This window comes from Equus quagga, chromosome 3 (genome assembly GCF_021613505.1).
Source record: "Equus quagga isolate Etosha38 chromosome 3, UCLA_HA_Equagga_1.0, whole genome shotgun sequence".
Taxonomy (NCBI): domain Eukaryota; kingdom Metazoa; phylum Chordata; class Mammalia; order Perissodactyla; family Equidae; genus Equus; species Equus quagga.
The window spans coordinates 150,291,529-150,316,940 of record NC_060269.1 but is presented as its reverse complement, the minus strand read 5'-3'; the positions used below and the strand labels follow the sequence as shown (position 1 = coordinate 150,316,940).

At 60.5% G+C, this 25,412-nt stretch overlaps 1 protein-coding gene across 1 annotated transcript in view; it reads left to right on the top strand.

Moving 5' to 3' along the window:
• The window catches only part of PPP2R2C (protein phosphatase 2 regulatory subunit Bgamma), a 140,740-nt gene that overhangs the window by 108,709 nt on the left and 6,619 nt on the right, over window positions 1-25,412 (top strand). The window contains exons 6-8 of the mRNA XM_046656491.1: window positions 1,496-1,660; window positions 14,180-14,349; window positions 19,335-19,426. Of these exons, the coding sequence (XP_046512447.1) occupies window positions 1,496-1,660; window positions 14,180-14,349; window positions 19,335-19,426 (427 nt within the window). The remainder of the gene's footprint in view (window positions 1-1,495; window positions 1,661-14,179; window positions 14,350-19,334; window positions 19,427-25,412) is intronic.

The window sequence follows — 25,412 nt, the reverse complement described above, 5'->3', positions numbered from 1 at the left end:
AGAGTTTCAGCTGGTATTTTCCAGAAAAAATCATAATAATGGCAGCTGACATTCACTGAGCTCTGTGTCCGGCAGTGTGCAAACCTATGAGGTTAGGACTGTTAACCCATTTGACAGATGAGGAAACTGAGGCATGGAGAGCTGGTGAGCTCACCCACAACCACAGGGCCAGGAGGTGGCAGAGCTGGGACTCTGGCTCCAGGGCCCACATGCAAATGAAGAGGGAGGAAGGGGCATTTTCATCAGAGGGAGCGGGCTTTGGAGAGCCCCAGGCAGAGGTGGGAGTCCAGAGGCTAAGGGGTCACTGTCAGGAAGGACAATGCCTTTTGGGTAGAGTGACCAGTAGGTCACTGATCTGAAGTCAGAAAGGTAGAGAGGCCGGGGCATGCCAGGCCTTGAATGCTGCACCAAGGGCTTCCAATTTGTTGTTGTAGGCAATGGGGAATGGACGGGAAAAGAGCAGACTTTGGAGCCTGGGCGGTCATGAGGCCAAATCCAGCCTTACCACTCACTACTGAGTCACCCTGGACAAGTTGCTTACCCTCTCTGGGCTCCAATGTATCAGTCAGGGATACTTCCTTTGCAAGTAACAAAATTCTTGACCCGAAACAGAAAATGGATTCCCGTATTTAACAGTCCAGGGGGCATGGCTTCAGGTGTGGCTTGATCCAGGATTCAAAAGGTACTGCCAGATCTTTCTCTCCACTCTGTCTTTGGTGCTGTCTGCCCCACCCTGAGGCCCCAGGGTTTCCCTTTGTCACAGCAGCAGACACAAGCCCCTCCTCTCCACACCCCTCAGCCCAGCAGAGATCACAGGACTGCACCCAGTATTTCCAGTCCTGGGGTCCCTCCACTGGCACAGCCAGCACCGTTTGCTCATCCCTCATGCTGATTGTGAGTGGGGGGTGGGAGGCACAGATCAGAGCTGAAACCCAGAGAAGCAGAGACCCTTTTCCCAAAGGAGGGTCTTGATGCTGTGGGCAGAAGGCTGGGTGCTGGGGTGGAGCGGGGTAGTGGGGAGCCGACAGAAGCCTGTCTGCTCAACACCAGACACAATTCACAGGGTGACGGGGAGAATTGAAATTGTTCAGTAGGATCGTCCCGGCCCAGCACATAGCCCGCACTCAGCGAATGCCCCTGCTTCTGCTCGGCACTGGTGGGGGAGGTGGGCGGAGGGGAGAGGCCTCACAGGTCCCTTTACGTGGGCTGGGCAGCTGGGGAGAGGCTGCAGGTCCAGAGGGAAGTGACGGGTCCAGCCCTGTGGGGACAGTGGATGGGCACCCAGAAGGGGCGGCCAGTGGGTGCTTCGCTATGCAGGTGGGCGGAGCTCTCTGCATCAGCGGTTTGTCCCAAGTCATGGGAACAGAGGGGTGGCTGAGACGCGGGGTGGATGGCTGGGCCAGGAGAGGTCGGGCAGACCCGCCGGGCTCGAGCCCCGAGGCAGAGCAGCGAGGGTGCCCTCCCTTCGCTGCCTCTTCCTTGACCTGCTGCCCAGACATCGTGGACATCAAGCCGGCCAACATGGAGGACCTCACGGAGGTGATCACGGCGTCTGAGTTCCACCCCCACCACTGCAACCTCTTTGTCTACAGCAGCAGCAAGGGCTCCCTGCGCCTCTGCGACATGCGCGCGGCCGCCCTGTGCGACAAGCACTCCAAACGTGAGCGTTCACGCAGCCAGGGACCACGCAGACGGCGGGGGTGGGAGCCTCGGGGTGGGTGGGCATGGCCTGGACGATGCCTGGACTGGCTCCGGGTGGGGGTGGGCTGAATGCTGCTTTAGCACCAGCTGGCAGCAGGATCCGGGTCTTGCCACCCACTGCACCTGGCCCCAAGTGCCTGCACAGCCAGGAACTGCCCCACTTCCAGGGCTCAGGCAGCTAGGACGAGGGTCAGGGAGTGAGCCCAGATGCAGAAGCTAAGGAGGGACCACACTCAGCTGTCACCTCCTCCAGGAAGCCTTCCCTGACTGCCACATTGGGCCGGGCCCCTCCTCTGTGCCCCCAGAGCCCCCACAGCTTCCCTCTCACAGACCGGCCACACCCTGTAGAATTTTCTCTGGGCTGCTCCTTCTCCTCCAGCAGCTCAGCTGGAGGTCACCTCCTCTTGCTGGAACCCAGCACAGGGCCAGCCACCATGGAGGTCTGGGCCTGAACAAAGTCCAAGGGAACACAATGTGACAACAGCTCACACTCAGTGATGCACCCTCTGAGCCAGGCGCCCGGCTAAGCTCTGACCCCATACCATCTCACCTCATCCTCACGCGAGCTCTGAGGGAGTCCTGCACAGGAGAAGAAACTGAGGCTGCAGGGATGGGCCCATGGCCCCGTAGGCAGGGAAGTGGCAGGGCAGGACTTGAACCCATGACTCTGGGACGCCTCAGCTGGGTGCTGGGTTGTGGCTGGCCGGCTGCACACTGCCACAGCGTTCCCCAGAGACACCGAAGGCAGAGGATCAGGCCGTGGTGTCCTCCCCAGATGACGTCACAGGGGTAGCAGGGGGACAGACAGGGCCCCCCACCCCGGGAGGGCAGGGACCTGGTCTGGTTCATCTCTGCGTGGACCCCGGTGCCTACAGCAGTGCCTGGAATACACACTTGTTGAATGAACAAGTGAAGGAATGCAGGAATGAATGAGTCGTGTGAGGCGGCCCCTGGAGGGGACTTTGTCAGAGTCTCGGTGAAGGAGGCCGGGGGCTGTTGGGAGGGACTGGGTCACTCGTCCCCTCGGGAGCCCAGCTTCCCTGGGCAGCCCCCAGGGACTCGGCTCAGGACCCTCTGAAGCCGCCAGCCGCTCCTCCCCTTGGCCCAGTTCTGTCCCCTGCCTGTGTTCTCCCCACCGCTCCTCTCCGGGTTTGTCCACGTTCTTGGGACGCTCTCTGGGGCTTCCTCATGTCCACCATCGGGCAGGACGTCCATGTCTGGGTTTGCCTTGCTCTTGTCCGTCCACGAGCCCCAGCACTTCTCCAGGGGGCCCGGCTGAGCCCCCCGGGAGCGCCCTCCGTGTTTATCGCGCACCTGCTACGCTCCAGGCCCTGTGCCCGGCCTGGGGGTGCAGCAGGAACGATGGACAGACGATGACCCCGTAACTAGGCAATGTGATGGCGGGAGTGATGTCAAGAACCACCATCAAAAAAGCGGGGGCCGGGGGCATCTCACTGAGGAGGTTCAGGGGAATAGACACCCTGAGGTGCCAAGGGAGGTGAGCCATGCAGATCTCGGGGGGAAGAATGTTCTAGAAGGGGGACATTGCAGGGGCAAAGGCTCTGAGATGGGAGTGCAGCCGTGTGGCTGGAGCGCAGTGACCAAGGGGGACGGACGGCAGGAGCTGAGGTCAGAGAGATGCACAAGGCGGGTGACGCAGGGCCCTCGTAGGAGGGGAAGGATTCCTGGTTTTCTTCTAAGGGAGTGAGACGCTGATGGAGGGTTGAGAGCGAGGGTGAGTGGTCATGAGGGGCATATTTGAAAAGGAGAAACTGCAGGGGGTCAGTGTAGGGGCAGGAGTATGAGGAGCCCTGTTGGGGTTGATGTGAGAAGAGACGGTGGACCCCAGGCTGGGACGGCAGAGGCGGGGGATGGGCCCCGTCCTGGGGGTCCTTTGAAGGTTGAGCTGGGGGCTTTGCCCAGAGCGATAGGGGCCAGGGTGACTCTGAGCTTTGGTTTGTGCAGTGGGGTGAAGGCGAGGCCCCCTCCTGGGACAGGCACCCTGGGGAAGGGGCGGCCCGGGGGGGGACGGTGACCCACAGGCCAAATTTGGATGCGGTAAGCGTGAGATCGCACTGGGCTCCAAGGACAGGTGTCGAGAAGGCGGCCGGATGTCTGGAGTCAGGGGCGAGGTCCCGGCTGGAGGTACAGCTGTGGGAGTCATGTGTGTGTGGACGAACAGGAAGCACAGGGGCCAACTAAGATGCCCAGGATCTGTGCCTGGCCCCACACCAGCAGCGTGGGGCTGCCTCAGTGTCCCAGGGCTGCCGTAACAAATGACTGCAGACTTAGTGGCTTGAAACAGTATGAACCGATGCTCTTGCCTTTCCAGTTCAGAGGTCTGGCATGGGTCTCACCAGGTGTCGCAGGGCTGGCTGCTTCTGGTGACCAAGGGGAGGATCCGTGTCCTGGTCTTTTCCAGCTTCTGGGGCCGCCCGCATTCCTGGCTCGTGGGCCCTTCCTCCATCTTCACAGCCAGCAGCGGCCAGTCGGGTGTTTCTTGCGCTGCTTCACACTGACTCTGACTCCTCTGTCTCCTCTTTCCATTTTTAAGGACCCCCGTGATGACACGGGGCCCTCCCGGATAATCCAGGATGACCCCCTATGTGATGGTCAGGGGGTCAGCAACCTTAGTGCCCCTGCAACAGAACACAGTGACAGGTTCTGCGGGTCAGGATGCAGACAGCTCTGGGGCCCGCTATTCCGCCTCTCACAGGGCCTTGCCCCCGACCACCTGGGCCCACCCACAGGTGCCCCCAAGGTTTGCCCAGGTGCAGCTCTGGGCCAGCCTGGCGTGGAATAGGAGTGGGGAAGAGGGAAGAGTCTGGTCTCTCCTCCCGGGTCCAGCCCTGGCCCACATGAGCCCCACCGGGAGGAAGAAAGATGGGACTTCGTGGTACATCCTGGTTCGTAGGGGCCACAGTTCAGAAGCGAGTAAACGACCGTGATGTCTGTATGAGGACTGTTGCTCAGTCATTTAAAATATTGATTCAGGAGGTTTTTAATGACATGGGGAAATGGTTATAACATTCGTGGGGGGAAAAGCACAGCAATGACTGCTTTACCAAAAAATGGAACCAGAGAAAGCGATGGAAAGAAATAGGCCACCCTGCGTAGTGGCTCTGAGAAAGCCGTTGTTTTCCTCTCTATGTTTCTCTGTGATTTGCATCTTAGCCATGGATCTCAACCTCGAATCAGGAGACGCGCGTGTGTCTGGGCGGGTGGCATTTAGGGAGGATGGAAGCTCTTCTGTGTGCCCCACGCTGTGTGAAGGACGTTTTTCGGGGCCTGGAGGTGGGAGTCAGAGCCCCCAGGGCATTTGTAACTGTGTCATCTGCCCCCATTCCCCCCGGCTCTGAGTGAGCAGCTGCCCACTGGGGCCACTGTCAGCTGTACGCTTGCGGAGCCCGGGCACCCGGGCGTAGCTGCCAGGCAGGGAATTGTTGTGTGGCTGGTGGTGTGCGAGCTGCACGTGAGTCAGCCCAAAAACCCCAGTGCAAGAACTGTGACTTTGTTTTCCACGGCTCAACTTGGTTTGCGTTTGTCGGCCCCTCTCCCCGGGCTGCAGAGGATGCCAGCCTTAGGGCGGTGGCAGGTCCCGCCTCCCCCGTGTCCTGCTGAGCTTCCAGAGGCTTCTCAGGACCAAGGTGTGAAGGGCGGGACGGCAGCTTCTGACCACCACGGGCTTGGGCGGTGGCTGGGCACGGGGGGCGGGGGGGTGGCCAGGGCTCAGGACACTTTTGCATAAATGCAGAAATTATACTTGGGGCATAAATGTTTGTAGATGAAGTCAGTCTTTAATTTTCTTTGCTTACACTCCCTCTGCCCGGTTCTATTGAGATTATTGTACTCTTGTAAAATGAGCTGGGACGCTTTCTCTTTTTCTGAAATAGTGTGATGAAGTCAGTAAATTTGTGGATAAATCTTTGGTAAAGCAAACTATTGGTTTCTCCCGGTTTCCTATTGGAGTTAGTTTTTGTATTTCAGGTTCTCCCAGGATTTGTTTTCATTCTCAGTCTCAATATCCTGCACAGAAACCTTCTCTCCAGTGCCAGTGGGAGGCCTCTGCGGCCCTGCGCCCGTCCCCACTGAATCTGCCGTCACTAAGCCGTGAGGCTGTGGCCTCCAGACCGCATGTCGTCGTTCTCACGAGAAATTAAGCCGCCGACTGCCGATAGGCAGGCTGTTGTTGTTTTTAATGAGAGCACAAATGGTTGTTATTGGAGCTAATTTTTTGCAAGAGCCCTGGAGATTGGAACCTCTTCACGTCTCACTTATACCCATTTATCCAGTGACTGCTCAGACCTTAGGGAACAGCCAGTAGCGACACCCCCAGAGCATCGTTTTCCTAACGCCTTCCTGCTCACTGAGGGAGGAGCGTCCCGGATCACAAGGGCATGCTTACATCTGCCATCGGGCAGATGAGGAAACCAAGGCTCAGAGGACCTCCGTGGCTCCCCCCACCCCTCCCTGTCCCGGGCAGAGCTGGGGGGCAGGGGGCCACGCTGCTGCCCAGCCCACAGCCTCCGGCATTCTCCAAAGCGGTAGAAACCCGGGTCTTTTGTCTGCTAGTCATTGTGACAGTGTCACCATGGAAACCACCCCAGTAAGTCCTCAAATAGACAGCGATTCCTGCTTTAACAGCACGGAGCCCTGAGCTCTCTCAGAGTAGGTGGGGATGACCGTCGCCACCCCTCGCGGGCCCCCTCCCGTGCTGTCCCTGTGCTGCAGGCGTGATGTCCACAGTCGACGTTTGTCGAGTGCCTACTGCGCGCCAGGTGCCATTCTAAGCTTACGTCTTGTTCCATCCCCAGAGCCACTCTGTGGTGGGGGGCTATTTTATTCATTTTATGGGTGAGGACACTGAGTGCATTGGTTTCCTCTGGCTGCTGTAACAAGTTGCCACACATAGTGGCTCGAAACAACACGAATATACTCTTTCACGATGCTGGAGGCCAGAGTCTGAAATCCGGGTCTCGCAGGGCTGGGTTCCGTCTGGAGCTTCGCGGGGAACCTGCTTCCTTGTCTTTCCAGCTTCTCGAGGTCGCCTCCACCCTCGGCTCATGGCCTCTTTCTCCCTCTCAAAGTGCATCTTCAGCCTTTGCTTCCGTGGTCCCATCTCCTCTTCTGCCTGTGACCTTCGTTCGTCTGTGGGAAGCCTTGTGATTAGAGGGGGCCCACCCTGAGAATCCAGGATCATCTCTGCGGCTCGAGAGCCTTAACTTAATCACAGCCGCAAAGTCTCCTGCCGTGTGGGGTAACATACGCACAGGCTCTGGAGATTAGCATGTGGACGGCTTTAGAGGCCGCTATTGTTTACCACATTGAGGTCCAGAGAGGTGAAGATATTTTCCTAAGCTCACACAGCTGGGTAGAGCCAGGATAGAGGCTCCCGTAGTCTCACGCCTGTCAGCCTGTGGTCTTTCTCACTTAATCTTCACAGAAGCCTTGAGGACTGAGCCCTCTCATGGGACCTGTGGGTGAGTCAGGTTCATTTAAAGGGGCTGGGTAGGCTGGACTCCCTGGGCTCACCCCTGGTAATGGGTCTGGGGTAGACAGACCAGACCCAGCCACCCTCAGCTGGGGAGGCTCCAGATGTCAGGGGCGGAGCCTGGACAAAGTCCCCAACCGAGGGAACAGCCAGTGCAAAGGCCCTGCAGCTGGATCCTGGCCCGTGTGGCAGGAGCTGAGCGGGAGGCGGGGTGGGAGGTGGGGCCAGAGAGGGGCACGGATAGAGGAGGACCCACATCAAGAGGCTTTACAGGCCAGGCAAGGCTTTGGGTTTACTCGGAAAGGACGGGAGCCAGAGTGGGGTTTGATCCGGGAGTGACCTGGCCTGGCTGTGTTTTAACAGGATCTCTCTGGCTGCTGAGCGGGGACTGACCTGTGGGGCGAGGGTGGAGGTGGGGGCCAGCTGGGAGATCAGCGTGTTAACCCAGGTGAACGATGCTGATGCTCCGAGCAGGGCGGGCGCCGTGGAGGGAAGGCGACCAGTCAGGTCGTGTGTCTGCACGGAAGGTGGGCCCGCTCCTTTGCCGGTGGACTGAAGGGGGTGGGGGTGGGGGTGGGGGGGAGCGAGGGTGGCTGAGGCTTCATGCTGAGAGGAGGCATCTGCCTCTGCAGAGCCGAGGGGAGGAGACAGGCAGGCCCACCCACAAGTCAGTAGGAGCATTGAAGTAGGAGTTTCTGAAGGCGCTGCGGGCGCTCTGATGCAGCTGGATCTTAATTACGGTGGTCAGAGGGGGCATCTCCCTGCCTTGAAGAATAAAAGGGGCCAACCCCGTGGCCTAGTGGTTAAGTTCGCACCCTCCGCTTTGGTGGCCTGGGTTTTTGGGTTTGGGTTCTGGGCGCGGACCTACTCCACTTGTCAACCACACTGTGGAGGTGACTCACGTATAAAATAGAGGAAGATGGGCACGGATGTTAGCTCAGGGCCAATCTTCCTCAACAAACAAAACACAAAGAATAAAAGAGCAAGCCTGGAAGGAGCAGGGCAGAGGGCAGGGGTGAGGGCCCAGTGGCAGCAGGCCAGGGGAGCCAGGCCTCAATGGGGCAAGGGGGCAGGCTGTCAGGTGCAAAGACAGAGGTGGGGGCAGATCTTGCAGAACCAGGGCCCGCAGTTGGGGGGGATTTCATTTTGTCCGATGGGGTCCCTCACATGGTGCTGAGCGGGGACAGTTACAAGCAGAGAGTGACAGTTGTCGACTCTTCATCAGTGAGTGTTCCCTGCCCGCCACTTTGTAGTGACCCTCTGACCCTCCTCACTCTCACGGCCTCGGCCTTCCTGCTGGCAGGGGGCAGGGCGCAGGGGGCAGGGGCAGGGGCAGGAAGGCAGCCACGCTGGGGGCCCCTCTCCCTGCGGTGGCACTGTGGTGCCAGGTACCGGGCGTACCCCGTGATCCCCGCTCCTTCAGGCCTGTCTTGTCTTGTGCTCTCCGCCGCCGAGGACCTGCAGCCCCACCTCCGTGTGTCTGTCCGTTTCCCTCGGAGCGCTCGCTGACCTGCCCAGCTGTCCCCAGGTGTGTGGCTCAAGCCTGCGCAGTTCTGCCTTCTGACGCCGCTCTCCCTTCACCGCAGCCCTGTCTGATCAGTTCTGCCTGCTCGGTTTAACCCCAGTTCCCACCCGTGCCCAGAGAAAGACCATCACACATGACGACGGGAGAGGGCCACAGCCGATGCCACTGAGGGGGACACAGAGGCACAGAGGAGAGGCGGCATCGGCAGGCAGCACCGGAAGGTTCTATCTGCTCTGTGAGCAGGGCTGGGCCCTGAGCCAGGCTCCAGGCTGGGCAGGCATGCCAAGATGACTGATGACAGAAGCAAGACCCCTGCCCCAAGAGCTCACAGCCCATGAGGTGACCATACAGCCCTGCTGGTGCCATACAAGAGGGCACCTTGTGACTATGTGGGCAGCCATGGTGAGCCTTCGATTTCTTTGGATCATCTGAACAAGATGCACAGAGGGCAGGGTATTTGAGCTGGGGTTCTGAAGGATGTATAGGAGTTGGTAGGAAAGACAAGGGCTAAAAATGGAAAAGGAAATTTCAGGGGAGAAAACAGTATGAAAAAATAATAAAAATAGCTACACGGTTTTATTGAGCAGCTACTCCAAGTCCCTCCCTGGTCCAGGTGCTTTAACCTCTGGAGGGTCTATCCTCCTTGTTCTCCAGGTGAGGGAGCTTGTGCTCAGAGAGGTTAAGAGGCTTGCCTGAGGTCACACACAGCTTTGCTCTGCTCTGCTCCTGGTACATGGCAGGGAAGGGCTAGGATAAGGTGGGGGAGACGCCTGGGGCACATGGGCGGAGGCATTCATTAAGGCGACCTGGAGAGAGGGTTGTTCAGTGTGGAGCCCTCGGGGCCTTGCTTGGCTCCGTGTTCCAGGCCCTGGGCCCTGGTGGGACAGGAGATGGGAGTATGGCTGCAGGAGGGAAATGGTGAGTGTGAAGCTGGAGTAGCAGGCCAGCTGCGGCTGGTTAGGAAGGAGCTTGTCAGCCACGTGTAGGAACTTGAACCGTGGTCCTGTGGGCCCTGGGAGCCATGGAGGGCTTTAAGCAGAGGAGGGACATCGTCGGAGCTGCGTGTGAGGCTGGCGAGGAAGGCTGGCACCGACCTTGGGCTTCATCTCCCCTATCCTTGGGTGCACGGGCGCCTCAGGGCCTCGCTGGGCTCCCTGGGCCCCTCGCTTTGCCTTGGCTGGTGTTGTGTGTCGGGGGCACTTCTCAGCCCTCCCCTGTGTGTGACGGTGATGCCGTGGGACACCCAGAGAGGAGGATGCGGTTGTCAGGGGACCACCTAGGGCCATGAGAGCCTTAATTATGCAGGACCATTAAAAGGAAGCAGGATGGAGATTTCTGCTGATTCAGAGCCCTCCCACTTTAAAATAATTGGGGGGGTGGAGGGAGGACCCGAGCCCGTCACTGTAACGGGGGTCTGGGCTGAGTTCCCAATTGCTGTGAAATGTCCTCGGTGATTCCATCAATTACAGGGGAGCCCTATCTCTTATTAATGCCCTGGGCAGGGGCGGGCTGTGTGTGTGGCCGGGGGACAGGCCCTGGTACGGAATAGGAGATTGCACAGTCTTGACAAAAAATGGTGCCCAAAATTTCATAGAAATATTTAAAAAGAAAAATCAGAACTTTTGGGTATAATTTTTTCAGGCTTATTAATATCCCTTCCCATTTATCTTTTGTAATTCCGGTTCTTTGGGGCTTAAAAAAACCACCAGAAATGCCAAGTGCAGCCAGAACTGAGCTTGCGGTGGGCCGTTCGGTGTCTCTGTTTTCAACCATCGATTAGAGCTTCCTGTCAGCCTTTGACCTCTGTGGTTTCTGCTCCTTGGCGCTGGTGGCAGTCGCAGCCCAGGGCTGTGGCACCGGTGGGGGTGCACCTCTGTGATTTGGTCTCCGTCCGCCTCCCCTACCCCCACGCGGCAGGCCGGGCGAAGGGAGCTGGACGAGCTGGAGGTTTAGGCGGAGGCTGGCGGAGGAAAGCAAGGTGGGCAAGGGGCACAGGGGCCCCCTCAAAGCTGGGGGCCAAGAGGCCGACCCCACTTTATGGTTTAATATCTCACCTTCTGTTCTGACCCCTGGCGGCCGAAATGCTAGTTCGGTCCAGAGAGGGTCCCCGCCAGGTGCCTGGGCAGGTGCGGAGCCAGCAGGTGGCTGCTGAGAGTCTGTGTGCCTCTCCTCTCAAACCCTCCGCCCTGCTCCTCCCAGATGTGGGGTCTACGCCCTCGCTCATTTAAACAGAACACCAAAGCTCAGTGCTCTCATTCCAGTAAGAAATTAAGCATGGAATTTTTTTTTTCTTTACTCCAGGCATCTGGGAGGTGAGGGAGATGTCGTTGATCCTTTTTTGGCTTAACAAAGAAAAATTCCGAATGTTTGTACCCGCAGAAGTGAAGGCGTCAGTGTAACTTATTCCTAGGGCACAAGACACGAGGATGGGAGGCGACCAATCAGGACTCATAGGCTTTAGAGGTTAAAGGTGACCCCGGGGGATCAGGATCCCCCGCCCTCCCCGTGCCCACTCCTCCATCGAGTCTCTCTGGCTCCCGGTTGCCTGTGGGATGCTGTCCTTCCCTTGGCTTCCAGCGCCCTCTCTGTGTCCCGCCTCCACTGCAGCTCAAGGCCAAGGGCAGACGGTGGTCCCATGTCCACTGAGTCGAGGTGGAGCCGCAGGGGACCCTCTGAGCTCCCTCTGGGCCAGGCTCCTCCAGCGCAGGGTCGCGTCTGCTGCTGCTCCTGCCTGCGCCCGGGGGGTGGCCTGTCTGCTCTGCGGCTCCCTGCTGCCCGCCCTCCCGGGGGGCCTGGACTTCAGGCCCGGCAGCGTCTCCAGGGCACAGCTCCTCTGACCCCAGCCTCACCCTCCCTCTCACGGAGCGGCGTTTCCTTCTGCTCCCCCTTCAGCTTGCCCTTCTTGACAGAGGAATGCCCGGCTGCCGGCGGTGGTCCCTGTGGAGGGTGGGCTTTGGCTGTGGTTCCCTGGTCAGAGGCCGTGGAAGGATCCCCGCGGAGCTCAGAGGGGGCATCTGAGGTCCTTTCTCGTAGAGGGGTCCTTACCGAGTGGCCCGTTTCCTTCCCGCTGCTCTGATTCTTGGGGAACCAGAGGCAGGAAAGTCAATGCCAGGGCCGTTTCTTGCCCCGTAACCGTCTCCCTCCGTCCCCATGCCTGGTGGCCTGAGACGAGGGTCTGCTCTGCAGCCCTGGGCTCCTGGTGCTGGAACCTTCCTTCCTGCCTGGGAAGGGGACTCCAGCCCCACTCCTGCCCCCTTGACTTAGATTTCATCCAGGTCGACCCATAGTGGCCGCCACCTCCCTACAGTAACACCTGCACCCCTCATCCTGCATGGGGTGCCCTTTGCGTCCCTCTTGCTCACTCCTTTCTCCAGCTGCATGGCCATCAGCTCATCCCTGTCTCAGGGCCTTTGCACGTGCTGCTCCTTCTGCCTGGAGGGCTCCTCTCCTGGCAGCTACACTGTCCTCTCTGCTCTTTTTTCAGATCTCTGCTCACTCGTCATCTCCCACAGAGGCCCCATCTGTCCAGATCAGCAAACCCTGTCCCTCTCTGTCTCTTCCTTGCTGTATTTTTCTTCCCAGCACCCATCACTGCCTGACAGTGTAGCATAGCACTGAGGTGTTTTTGTTTTTAAGATTGGAACCTGAGCTAACGTCGGTTCCCTTCTTCTCTTTTTTTTTCTTCTTCTTCTCCCCAAAGCCCCCCCAGTACGTAGTTGTATATTCTAGTTGTGAGTGCCTCTGGTTGTGCTGTGTGGGACGCCGCCTGAGCGTGGCCTGATGTGTGGTGCCATGTCTGCACCTGGGATTCGAAGCGGCGAAACCCTGGGCCGCCGAAGCAGAGCATGCGAACTTAACCAGCTGGCCACGGGGCCAGCCCCCAGCACTGTTACTGTCTGTCTCCGCCGGGAGAATGTGGGCTCCAGGAGGCCGGGGGCTTTGCGTCACTCGCTGCGGCGTCCCCGGGCCGTCAGTAGTACCGTCCCAGGGCCTTGGACAAGCCCACAGTGGGCGCTCAGTGTGGACTGACTGACGGAGAGAATGAATGAATGACTGCGCTGTGCACGATGAGGACGTGATGACCAGCATGAAATGTTCCCAGCCACCCTGCAGAGGGAGCAAGGCAAGCTTGTGTTTCTGGGAATGGCAGGGGCCCAGAACTGCGTCTGCCCTGGACAAGAGGGAGAGCGGGGGTCCCAGGTGGGAGGTAAAGGGCGGGGACAGACCTGGGGGGTTGGGATACGGGACTTCGTGGCTGGGAGGGGACCCTTGTGAGCCTCTGGGGAGATGCGCCCAGCTCTCTGCTCCCTGTTTCCGGCCTGGAGGCTCAGATCAGGCCAGCAGGCAGGGCAGCCACGCGGCTGGTTTCCATGGGGACAGCTGGACCGGTTGTCACATGTTTAAGTCTTTCCAGACTGGCTGGTAAATGGCTGCCAACCCATGGCCCTGCTGTCTTCCCTGGATGGCCAGGCGCGCACATGGCCCAGGTCCTAGGGACCTAATGCTTGGCCAGCGGGGACCCTAGTCCCCACCCAGCACCTACAGCAGGGCCACCGTAGGACCTGACGGGCCAGAGAGGGTGTCAGTGGGCAAACTGGCGGGACAGCCAGCAAGAGGCACGAGTTGGGGAGAGTTTATCCTGCTGCGTGGGAAGCTCGACACGTCAGGAAGGCCTGCTTCTTGGGGGCGGTGGGGAGGGGACACGGGTGGGAGGCCCACCCTGGCCCAGGCTGGGATCGCCCAGCAGGGCAGGAGCTGTAGTCTTCAGGGACCTGTAAGCACCTTCCTGCGGGAGCAGCTGGTCGAGATAAAAGCAGGTGGCGGGGCAGACGCACGCGAGCTCCACCTGGGCCGGGAGATCTCATCCTGCTGGGACCCCGGGGCCGCCGAACCGAGCGGGCCCGCAGGTGGGGCTCGGCCATGAGTGCCCAGGACGCCATGAACAGGGGCTCCGGGGGCCACAGGCAGGGCCCAGCCCAGGCCAGGCCGCTGTCCAGCACGGTCGAGGGGGCCAGGACGCCTCACCGTCCTGGCATTCGGCATCACCAGTAGGAGGCAGTGGTGTGCAGCACATCCAGGCAGCTCTGGGTTCAAATCCCGACTCCACCAGTTTCTGCCAGCGCTGAATCGTGGGCGTGCTTTCCGCCGTCTCTCACGCAGTGTTCTTGGCTACAAAATGGGAATAGTGGTTGTACCGACTTGGTGTTTTTATGGGGGGATTAGATGCAGCAATGCACAGAAAGGCCACAGCATCTGGCTCAGAGTTAAAGCTCAATAAACATTGCCGGGTCTTCCTTCCCTCTTTGGAGGACCCATTCGGGCCCGATGCCTGACAGGTATTGAGTTACAGGTTTGATGAATGAATAAATGACCGTACAGCGTGAGCCCAGGATGGAAACAGTCGTCTGTGGTCCCGGCCCTGGCCGCAGCCCGGTGACGGGGTTGTCTCTCTGTCTCCACAGTCTTTGAAGAGCCTGAGGACCCCAGCAACCGCTCCTTCTTCTCGGAAATCATCTCCTCCGTGTCGGACGTGAAGTTCAGCCACAGCGGGCGGTACATGCTCACGCGGGATTACCTCACGGTCAAGGTCTGGGACCTGAACATGGAGGCGAGGCCCATAGAGACCTACCAGGTGGGCGCGGCGGCCGGGGCCTGGGCAACCTCGGAACCCTTGCGTGGGCGGGAGACCCCGCCTGCCTTCTCTGTGCCAGGAACGCGTGCAGGGGCTTCCCCAGCTATGGGGGCTTCCGCACACCCATTTTGTGGCTGGAGACACAGTCCCGAGCGATGAAACAGCTCATCCCCAGCCGGGCAGCTGGGCCGGGGGCAGAGGGCCTGCCTGGGCCGCCTCCAGGGAGCTGTGTGTCCCCCGCCCCCTCAGCCCTCCCCGAGGCAGGGCCGTGCCAGGCCTGCAGTCTGGGGAACACAGAGGAGTGTGACAGGGCCACCTGTCTAAATCCTCAGCTCAGGCCTTTCGAGCCCGGCTTATAGATGGAGCAGGGGCCGCCTTCCTGGGAAGTCGTTATTACTTTCATTTTTCTGTTATGATCCATCCAGATAGGTTAGGGGGTAGAAAACAAAATTCACGTGATGTTAAAAAAAACGGAGCCTTGAAAGAAACATGGGGCTGCTGTAAAGCTGTTTCCAGTTATGTCTGTAGCTGGAAAGATTAGAGAGGCTTCCTGGAGGAGGTGACATTTGCCAGACCTTGTAGGATGAATAGGATTTGGTTGTGCAGAGGTGAGTGGGCAAACAGCTCACCAAAGGCCCCAGCCAAGCCCTCACGGTGTCACCAAGTATTTGGTACACACAGGGTGCCACACACGACACCTGTCACCTCGATTCCTCACTGCCCCCACGAAGGGGGTGCCGTCAGCCCCATTTGGCAGAAGGGGCACCGGGTGCTAAGAGATCAGGCTGTAGGGCTGCCTCTCAGCCGGGCGGTGACAGACTCAGAGCCACATGGGGCCCACGCCTCCCTTCCCTTCCTCCCTCCTGCCACCACAGGGGAGGGAAGTGTCCTCAGAGGCAGAGGGGGCCCCACTGAGAAGGGGTGCAGAGCCGAGAGGAGAGGACGGGGTGGTCCCAGAAGCCGTGTGCCCGTCGGAACATCTGGGGTGGTTCTGGTGCACCCCGCCCTGCCCTCGGCTGGGCTCCTTCCCCGGGATGGCCTCGTGAGGGGCCGTCACCGCTCCTGGCGATGGCCCCTCCGTTGGCCGTGAGTGTTCACGGAGGTCCTGCTGCCTCCACCCGCTCCTCATCTGGCCCCTCCTCACACTGCACCCCGGGGAGGGGCCAGGCCCCCTCTGTCCTTCGGGAAGTGGCTGAGGCCAGAGATTGGGGCGGGAAGGACACAGGCCCGCTCAGGCTGCAGGAGCAAGCGGGCCAGCCCCTCCCACAGTCGGCCCGGGGACGTGCCCGTTTCCACCTCCGTTGGGCCCTCAGCCCTTCATGTCCCTGTGACGGCGAGGGCCCTCGATCCTGAACCCGGCTGCAGTGTTTACTCCAGCATTTCTCGGGGAGGGGTCCTCGCCTTCGGAGATTCCCAAAGCAGGTGGGGCCCCAATAAAGCAAGGGGGACTGCTCTGGAGCATGAGGCCCGAGCTTGGCTGCTGGCCCGGCTGACCTGTTGATTCTAGAATAATAATAGTTACATAAAGCCAACACGATAACTCACGTTTTTGGCTATTATGTGCTAGAAATTGTGTACTGCAGCAGGATTGTGTTTGTCTGACTTGCAGTCTAAACCAAGAGGGGCTTTTCTCCCTCCACAAGAAGTCTGTTGGGGGGTGTCCAGGAATAGCGAGCGGCTCCATGACCTCCTCAGTCTTCCTCCTGTGATCCAGTCCACCATCATTTGGGCTTTGGTTTTCTACCTTATGTGTGATACCTCATGGTGGCAAAGTGACTGCTACACCTCCAGGCACTCTGCCTACATTCCAGGCAGGAAACTGGAGGAAATGTGAAAGGCCATGCCTGTGGGGTCTGTTGCAGGTTTTATTGGGAGCACAAAGCTTTTCCAGAATGCTTCTCAGAAGGCTTCTGAGAGCTCATTGGCTAGAGTGGGTCCATGGCCTGGCCAGGAAAAAGAGTAGTTTTAGGCCTCTGTGTTGAGGCGGGCAGGGGAAGGGGGTGGGGATGAGGGTTGAGTGAGCGAGCCCTCTTCAGGGCTGCATTGGGCTAACTCCTTGGCACACTGTTCCTTTTCTAAGCCTCCCGTCTACCTGGGGAGGATCAGGAGAAAGTTGAGCTCAGTGGCATATCTGAGGTGACAGAGCTAGCAAGCAGCCCACCTTAGGGTGGCTCTCACGTCTTCCTTTCTCCAGAGCCCATGCTCTTCCTCACCCTGCCACCAGAGGGCAGGAGGCGCTCAGTGCACAGGGGTGAGAAGAGCATGTGTTTGGACGTGTGCATCAGTGAGGCTGCTGTGACTACATAAGGAGCACATGCAAAACTGCAGACCAGGAGGGGCTGCATGTGAGCCCCTTAAAGTCTGCCTGTGGCGGGAATGAAGCCAGGCACCGTCCGTCCCCATTCACCTGAGTCCTTGCACGTGCCCCGCAGGTGCTCTGTGCCCACTGAGACCCTGGGCTCCGAGGGAGGGGGGCTGCGGCCTCACTCTCCAGGGTCCCAGACGACAGGAACGCAGGAAACCTCAGCCTCATGTGGCTATGGGCCAGGGGCTCCCCAGGGGGATGGGAGGCTGTGCTCCCCCAGGGGGCCCCTGTCTGCTGCCCCGCCATCCGAACCCCTTACCCCACCCTGTCTCCTCTGTGGCCCGAGCCTCTCACACGAGCGTGTTCATCGGCCTCCCCCTCCCAGGCCCACCGTGCTGCCTCCATCTCAGCCTTATTCGGTCTCACCCTCTTCCTCCCAGCCTCCTGGGCTCAGGCCACCCTCTCCTCGTCCACACCCTCTCCTGGGCCTTCTCTTCCAGACCCCAAGCCCGGGGGCGTCTGCAGGGCCACGAGCCAAGTCTCTGGTCTGGCTGTCGCCTCTAGCCCGACTGGTTCATCGTAAAACACGTATTGAGCTCCTGTGATGTGCCCGGCCCTGCGCACCCCCCTGGGAAACTGCTGGGGAACAAGACAAGTAGATCCTGCCTCAAGGGGCGGCCGTTCCAGCAGGGAAGATGGCCAGCAACCAAGCAAATGGACAAATAAAATGATCATAAGCTATAAAAATTGTGACAAATAAAACAAACCAGGGGCTGAGGTAGAGAAAATCGGGGTGCTGAAGCCTAAGAGAAGTAAGGGCATGAGCCATCTGGCAGGAGGGTGTTCCTGGAGGAGGAAATAGCAAGTGCAAAGGCCCTGAGGCAAGGACATGGTTAGTGTGGTCAAGGGACATGGTTAATGGCGAGGAGCCATTGTGAACAAGGGGGAAAGAAGAAGAGCCTGAGGTCAGAAAGGTGATGGGGCAGAGCCCAGGGCCACTTATGGGCACTGGCGGGTTTGGCACAGAGGCGTGATGTGATCCAGCTCAGTTTCAGAGGATCCCTGTGGCCGCCTGTGGCCTGGACTGGGGCGGGGCGTGGGCAGACGCAGGGAGAGCGTTGGGAGAGGTTTGCCGTGAGCTGGGTGGTGGTGGTGGAGCAGGGCGGCCGCCAGGACGTGCAGAGAGGTGGCTGGGCTCCGGGTTGCTCTGGGTTCCGGACAGGCTGCAGGTGGGGCGTGGGAGGCAGGGGGCGCAGAGGGGACTGCTGGTGTTTGTGGCCGTCGTACGGGAAGGACGGGGGCGGTGGAGGGCCCAGGGCTCCGCGGTGGGCAGCCTGGGGGCTTCTCGCCTGTCCCTTAGGCAGCTGGACTGTCCGGCGTGGGCTCCAGGGAGAGGTCCCGGTGGGAGAGAGGTGTCTGGACAGAATTTAAAGCAGGCGAGCGGGCGGGTGGGGGGAACAGGGTGCCGAGACCGTCTGTGGGCCTGCGAACAGCCCTGTGAACAGACCCAGGAGTACAGGGTCTTCTCGGAGACACGTGGGGAAAACAGGATGTGGGACCACCGAGGGCAGCGGAGCAAGCTTCGTGGGTGTGGTGTGGGGGGGCCTCTCCAAGGAGGGGCGTCCCAGCTGAGACCTGAGGACGTCCCCGTGTAAGGCCCCAGGGGGCAAGGGGTCAACACACGCATGGAAAGTCAGGGGCGGGAACCTCAGATGCACTGATGCTGCGAGGAAAGAGCCAGAGAGAGGAGACGGCTCCGCCTGGGGCAATCAGGGCGGCTGCCGGAGGAGGTGACCTACGGCTGGGTTTTTTGAAGATGAATAAGAAATCCCCAGACAGGAAAGGATACAAGCCTCTGTTTCCCCCTGCCCTCCCTGCACTTGCCCCTTGGTTTGAAGCCTGTGTCACTGCCCAGTGGGAGGTGGACATTTATTCTCTCCATCCCTCCAGGGTTGGTCGGGGTCACAAGGCCCCATACGGTGCACGGTCCTTCCTTCCTCTCCTGGAGTCCTCACGCTCTGCTCAGGGAGGAATCTCGTGGCTCTTTTCCAGACGGGAAACCCGAGGCTCGGCCGCCAAGTGACTCTCCCGGGTCACGCAGTAAAGGCAGAGCAGTCGGGCAGATACAGGTCATGGTGTCCCTGGGTGTCAGGTGACCCTGGGAGAGGGCCCTGGTCTTCCACTCATAAGCTGTGTGACCTTGGGCCAGTTACTTAACCTCTCTGAGTCTCCGTGCCTCATCCACAAAACAGGACAGGTGATGCCTGCCGAGGTCTCGCTTCAGAGGCCTAGGTGACTTCTCCTCCCTTTTCTCCATAATGGTCACCCTTGTGCTTGTGGTGACTATTTTATCCTCCGAGGCATGACCCTACACCAAGCTGTCTCCTACAGCTGATCCCAGGATAGCCCATGAGGTATGCACTCATCACTTCAAGAGTGATGAAACCGAGGCTCAGAGAGGTGAAGTCACTTGTCCAGGATCACACAGCTGGGGAGGGGTGGAGCCAGGATCTAGTCCCCTTTGTCATTGTGTCCGCTCTCTGGTCAAAGCTCAGGGGTCAGCCATGTGTCAGGCTGTGGCCCTTCCTAATGAGCGTGGCTGAGTGGGAGGGCACAGGGCCCACGGCTGGGTGAGACCCCCTGGTGGCGGGCCGGCACTCAGCGCTGCCCTCTCCCGCAGGTCCACGATTACCTTCGGAGCAAGCTCTGCTCCCTGTACGAGAATGACTGCATTTTCGACAAGTTCGAGTGCGCCTGGAACGGGAGCGACAGGTAACCTGCAGACCTCGGACCCCACCCCAACGGGAGGGCGTCTGCCCAGCGGGCCTGGACCGCGGCCTGGGCGGGATGCACATGGGGAATCTGCCACCCATCGGCCTGGAGGAGTCGAGGTCTCTGGAGGAGGCCCGCCCTCTCCTGTGGCAGGCACAGCTCAGCTCTGGGTTCGAGCACAAGAAACGAGCTCGCATCTGCAGACACCTGCCGGCCCGGCCGTTTGAGCCCATTCTCCTGAGCGCTGGTGGTAATGTTTTTTGTCGGTTGGGGTTCCTAACCACACGGCCCCTTCCCAGCTGGTCAGGGTCAGGGGCGTCCTGGTGCCCGGGCCTGCGTGGGGCAGAGGGCTTTGGCGGTTGGTCTGCCCACCCCTTCCTCCCACCGTCATGGCTGCAGCAGCCTCTTCCTGGCGGCCGCCCAGCTTCAGACCCTCAGGGAGTCTGGGAACACGGCAGCTCCTGCACCTTCTGGGGGGCCCACAGGTCCAGTCCCTCTCACCACCCTGCCCCCAGGGAATGGCCCTGAACCTATATGAGTTCCTGTTCCCCATCCCCAGCTCAGCCCTGGGCGGGTGTAGACAGGGACAGGCCAGCGCAGGGACCCAGGTGACAAGACAATGTGGGGAGAAGAACCACACCGGCCGGTGTATCAGAATGGCGCCCATCACATTTTCACAGTCGCAGCTGGTCTGGCGCCGCCTCGCTCCCCTGCAGTCCCGTCCAGTCCAGGGAAGTGGGCGACGAGGCATGGGGGAGAGCCGGCAGCCTTCGACTCATGTCATACGGGGTGTGTGTCCATCCGCGGGGATCCCATCAGTCACGCGTGTTGGCCAGGAGCAGGCTGGGCGCTCCCCGGGTTCTGAAGGTGGCGGGCATCGCTGGGGCTGTGGGAGAGCGTCTGTGCTACGGCCCCGTGTGGTGTCGGGCCAGGCATGCTGGGACCGTACAGGCAGGCGGGTGGGGAGAGGGGGACCGGAAACCACAGGACAGGACCAGCAGGAGCCACCCGGAGGCTGTGACCAGAGCTGGGGGCCCCCAGAGACGCTGTGGGCATCCTGAGGCTCCCCTGGCCTGCGGGGGTCTCCCAGCTGGGCTGTGCTCTCCACAGGGGCCGGATGGTGGTCACGGGGGTCCCCTGAAGGACACTTAGGAAACCAGGGCGGAGGTGCTGGCCTGAGAGTGGGTCAGAGGGGCACCTCCAGGCACCTGCACCCAGGGACCCAGACACCCCAGGGAGGAGAGGGCTTCGCAGATACCCCTGCAAGCTGCAGGCCCTGACACACTGGGGGATCCCCAGTGGACACTGGCAGCGGGTCTCGGGGTGGAGGGGTCTCTTAGGATATCAGGAGAGGGAGTTATTGCTGGCAGATGTGATTCCAAACTGGTGTGTGTGTGTGCATGTGTGTGTGTGCATGTGTGTGTTGGGCGGGTCCCCATGGGTTGTGACCACTGCCTGCCCGACCTCCATGTCACCACCAGGGGGAGCCCGTGGACAGGTGATACCTGGCTCCCAGTGACAGGAGCTGCCGGGCTCCTCCGGGCTCATGGGTGCCCAGCCTGGAGCTTGGCTGTCTGGCCTCTCACCCGCCACTTGCTGCCCTGTGCTGTACGTGCCAGCCACCCCAGCCCTGGGGGTCCCTGCCAGCCCCCTCCGCACTCGGCTCTGCTCCCGCCCCCTGAACGCTGCCAGTGCTGCACCTGGCTCACTCCTGCTGTCAACTTGCAGTACTGACTCGATACAAGGCCACCTCCTCCAGAAAGCCCTCAGGGTTCTCTCCGCCTTGGTCCCCCTGCCTCCTGGCTTTTCCTTCTATGTCTTGGCATTTATTACATGTTTTTTCCTGGCCTCTGTTTGCCTTCTCACTGGACGGAGTGCCCCTTGCGGAGGGACTGTGGCTCAGCCCAGCATGAGCCCCTCCGTCGGGGCCTTGGGAGTGTCCAGTCAGTGCCTCTTGACGTTCTGGAAGGCATGCAGGGTGCCACCTCCTTCCACTCCACCCTGAGGCTCCTCTGAGCCCAGTATGCCCAGGGGAGGAGGACCCTGACGTGAATAAACCCTGGTCCCTGCCTTCCAGGAGCTCAGAGGCTCAGGAGAGGAGCGAGTACCGCCCCCAGGACCCCCACCCCTGCCAACCGAAGCGCACCCCTGACTCCCACAGGCGCGGCCTGCACTGTGCGTCTCGCGGTGATGGGACGCCTGGCGCCTCCCCTTGCACAGCTGGCAGCAGAGAGCCGCTGGGTGTCTGACGACCCTCGTAGCAGGTTGGGTGTCTGGCGCCTGGTGTGGCGGGAAGGGCAGCGGCTTTGGGGTCAGACACCCTTGACTTCGGGTCTGTGCTCCACTGTCCAGTTGCGAGCTTGAGTGAGCTGCCGGGCCTCCTGCGTCTGCTCACCTGGGAGGCGGTTCTCATGACCGTGACCTCCCAGGGCTGTCTCAAGCCCGAGACCCTGTGTGCGGAGCTCCTGGCAGGGCCACGGGTCCGTGTTGGCCGTGGATGGTCCCGTGATTGGCGCGCACGGGCTGTTGTCTGTCTTGCACCCCCCACCCCAGTTACCCGCCTGAAGGAAGCCTGCTGAGCCTCCAAGACCCACCCCAAATGCCACCTCCTCTGGGAAGCTCTCCTTGGCCTGTTCTGCCGGGACAAAGGGATTGGTGTCAACCAAGCATCTTCTGGTTGCAGGAGTCAGACAAGCCTCTGCTTGTTGTGAGAAGTTCCCCGCAAGGTTACCCCAGGGCTCACGCTGTGTCTACGGGCCATCCCCTCTCTGTCTGTTCCCATCTCTGCCTCACACACTGGCCTCATCCCCTCCTGCTGCAGCCGGCCGCCCCTCACTGCTGCAGATGACCACCCCAAACAGTTCCCCTTCCTGTCCTCAGAGCCCACCCGCCACTCCCCCAGGGTCTATGGGGAATCCTCATGGGAGGATCTGATTGGCTTTGCCTCGGTCACGTGCTCTCTTTTTGAGCCAATCAGCATGGACGTGGTTGATTACTGCATGCCACAGGGCAGGACAGCAGAGCTCTGTGATTGACAGGGATGCGGCAGGAACCTTTCCCCAAGGTGGAGAGGAGAACGAGAACGGGGGACAGGAGCAGCCAGAATCGTGGTCCCACAGGCAGATGACGAAAGTGAGCCTAGCAAAGGGGAAGCGACTTGCCTAGAGGCAAGCCAGGACAGGGGGCTGCCCTTTCCTGTTAAGGGAACCTTCTGGAATGTAAGAATGTAAGCCATGGGCCATTCCGTCCAGCCGTGGTTTGCAGGGTGCTGGGACCTGGTACTCTGAGATGAAAAAGACCCTCTCTGCCTGGGTGGGGAGGGGCCCCTCTTCCCCAGAGCCCGTCACTGCATCCTGCACCTTCAGGAAGGAGGTTAGCACCCGTGTGGGCCACAGAGGACTTGAACCATCCCTCTCCCCCTCCCCCCCAATGGATCAGGATCAGAGTGGGTGTCGTGTCAAAGCACCCGCTCGGCGAAGGGAGTGGGTCTCTGAGAACAAAGGAGGGGCTGCCTCTCTTCCCTGGCCCCTGTGGGCATTGGAGAGAGAGAGTGGCCCTTCTCTGGGAGTCGTTCATCATCCACTCGTGGCTTCTGCTCCCCTGGTCTTGGGCTCCCCGTCTCAGAAGAAGCCAGCGGAGGTGGGATTCCTGAGCCCTGCACTTTCCTCCGTGTTTCACTGAGTTACCTCATCCATCCTCACCAGGGGCTGGGGGCCCATTACCCCATTTTATGCACAGACAGTTAGCAGGCGTGTCAGGGGCAGAGCTGGAGTCCAGGCTGGCCCATGCCCCTGCCCACGCCGCCTGGGCTTGGGGCGCACGCTTGCCCGTGAGGCTGGAGCGGAGCGGTGGGGAAAGCAAGGCCTCTGTCCGCCTTTGCAGTGAGGTCAGTTACCAGCCCCGGACCACCCAGCATCTAGGGGGGCCCTGCGCGGCTCCTGATCCCATCTGAGCTGTTGGCTCTGCTCTTTCTGCCCCACTGCATGGGCTTTGGGCACAGGGAGGGGGCCTCAGCCCATGGGGATCTCAGATTCGCCATCCAGGGTAAGTGTTTGAAAACCACGGCTGCGCCTGCCCCCAGGCTGCTGAGGCCACCTCCGGCAGGGCTTCATGAGCTCCCCAGGGTCTGTGGCCCCTCCAGGTGGCCCCTCTCCTTTGTAGGCTCTGGGAGTGACCACCTAATAGGGCAACGAGGGACCATCCCCACGCAGCCTGGGGTTGGGGGCAGAGGTCACAGGGAGAGGTCATGGGGGGCATCCCAGTTACGAGCCCCTGGCTCTTGCTGGGGGAAGGTGAGAGTCCATTCTCTCTTGCTGCAGCCTTAACAGTGACACCCCCATGTCCCAGGGCCGGCACAGCAGGTGATCAGGAAGGGCAGAAGAAAGAGAAAAGCAGGAATCTGCCCAGTAAAGCTGGGGCCACAGGCATCTGGGCGCTGTCAACACTCACTCCTGTGGGATCCTGGCAGGTGGACCTCCCTGTGACCCAGCCTGACACAGAGCCTGACCCCAGGGGACGCCTATTGTGGGAGTGAAGTGGGGGAGGGGGGTGTCAGTCAGGGTCACGGGGGGTTCCCCCTTGTCTGATGAACCAGACAGGCTTGGAGGGGTTGCTGCCCTGAGTCAGGAGGTCAGAGTTCATCCCAGCTGGTGGCCCCCAAGGTCTGAACGTCCCCCTCTGCAGGGCATGTAGCCATCAGCCCCCCTGGGGTCTGCAGATTCTGGTCTCCTGAGAGCACAGGGCACCAGGGACACAGCAGAGATGGGACCTGGTGCCCACCCAGGGGGACTCCCTCGTGGTTTGTAGGAAGCAGCCTACAGCAAAGCTCAGGGGGGAGCCCCCAGGCAGGAGTGGAGCAGGGGGCCATCCGGGGGGCTGAGGCTGGCCTCGGGAAGGAGGTGGCACTCGAATCCGAGAAACCAGTAGGAACTTGTGCACAGAGGGTGGAAGGGCACTGGGGCAGAGGGAACAGCGTAGCAGAAGGCTCTGAGGTAGGGGAGAGCGATTGGTGCGGCCGTAGCTTGGCGCTGAGGGCAGAGGTGAAGTTCCAGGGTTAGTAAGGCCTCTTGGGCCTCCCTGGGGTGGGTGTCGTGAGAGAGCCAGCATGGGGGAGAGTGGGCTTCGGGGTGGGGTCAGAGCAGGGAGATCAGTGAGCAGCTGCTGAGCCGTCCATCCGGGCGAGAGATGATGGTCTGTGGACGCTGAGGGTGCAGGGACGGGCTGCATTCCAACCGCCTTTAGGTGGCCTGAGAATGGGGGCGGGTTGTGCACACACTCCAGAGGGGGCACAGGGAGCTCCCTCCCGCTGCCTCGCCCACACACCACCCTCCACAGCGATCTCGAGCTTAGAGGAAAAGGCCAGCCCTCTTCTGGAAAGCACAACAGATATGGTGCAGAAGGTCCCCTCGATCAGGGGTGAGATGTGGCCGGGCTGGCGCTCCTGCCTGGGAAGAGCGGGGCTGGCATCCAGGGCAGCCACTCCCCACCCACAGGCTGTGCGATGCCAGGAGCCACCCCGCCTGAGCTCAGAGTCCCCGGTGCAGAGCAGGACACCGACGCACCCCTCTATTGAGCTGTGAGAGGAGAACGAGGAAAACATGTGGATCCCTATGCCCCCACCAAACCCGGCCCCTCCTGCACTGCCCTCCCACCTCACGGGGTCCGGGGCTGACGGCCTTCACCTCGTGTGTCAACAGCACCCAAGTTACAGGGGAAGAGACTGAGGGCTTCCGCAAGGCCAGGGGCAGAGTTAGAAGCCTGTGCCCAGGCAGGCTGCTCCACAGGCCTCACGCAGGTGCTGGGCACTGGAGGAAAAGTGGGAGGATGGGGCTGGGGGCCAAGCTCTCCTGCTGCCACTCAGGCCTCCTCTGCAGCCCCCACCTCCTCCTGCCCCTCCCACTTCCCTGCCTCCTTCCCACATACTCTCTCTCTCTCCCTCCCTCTCTCTCTCTCCCTCCCTCTCTCTCTCTCTCTCTCTCTCTCTCTC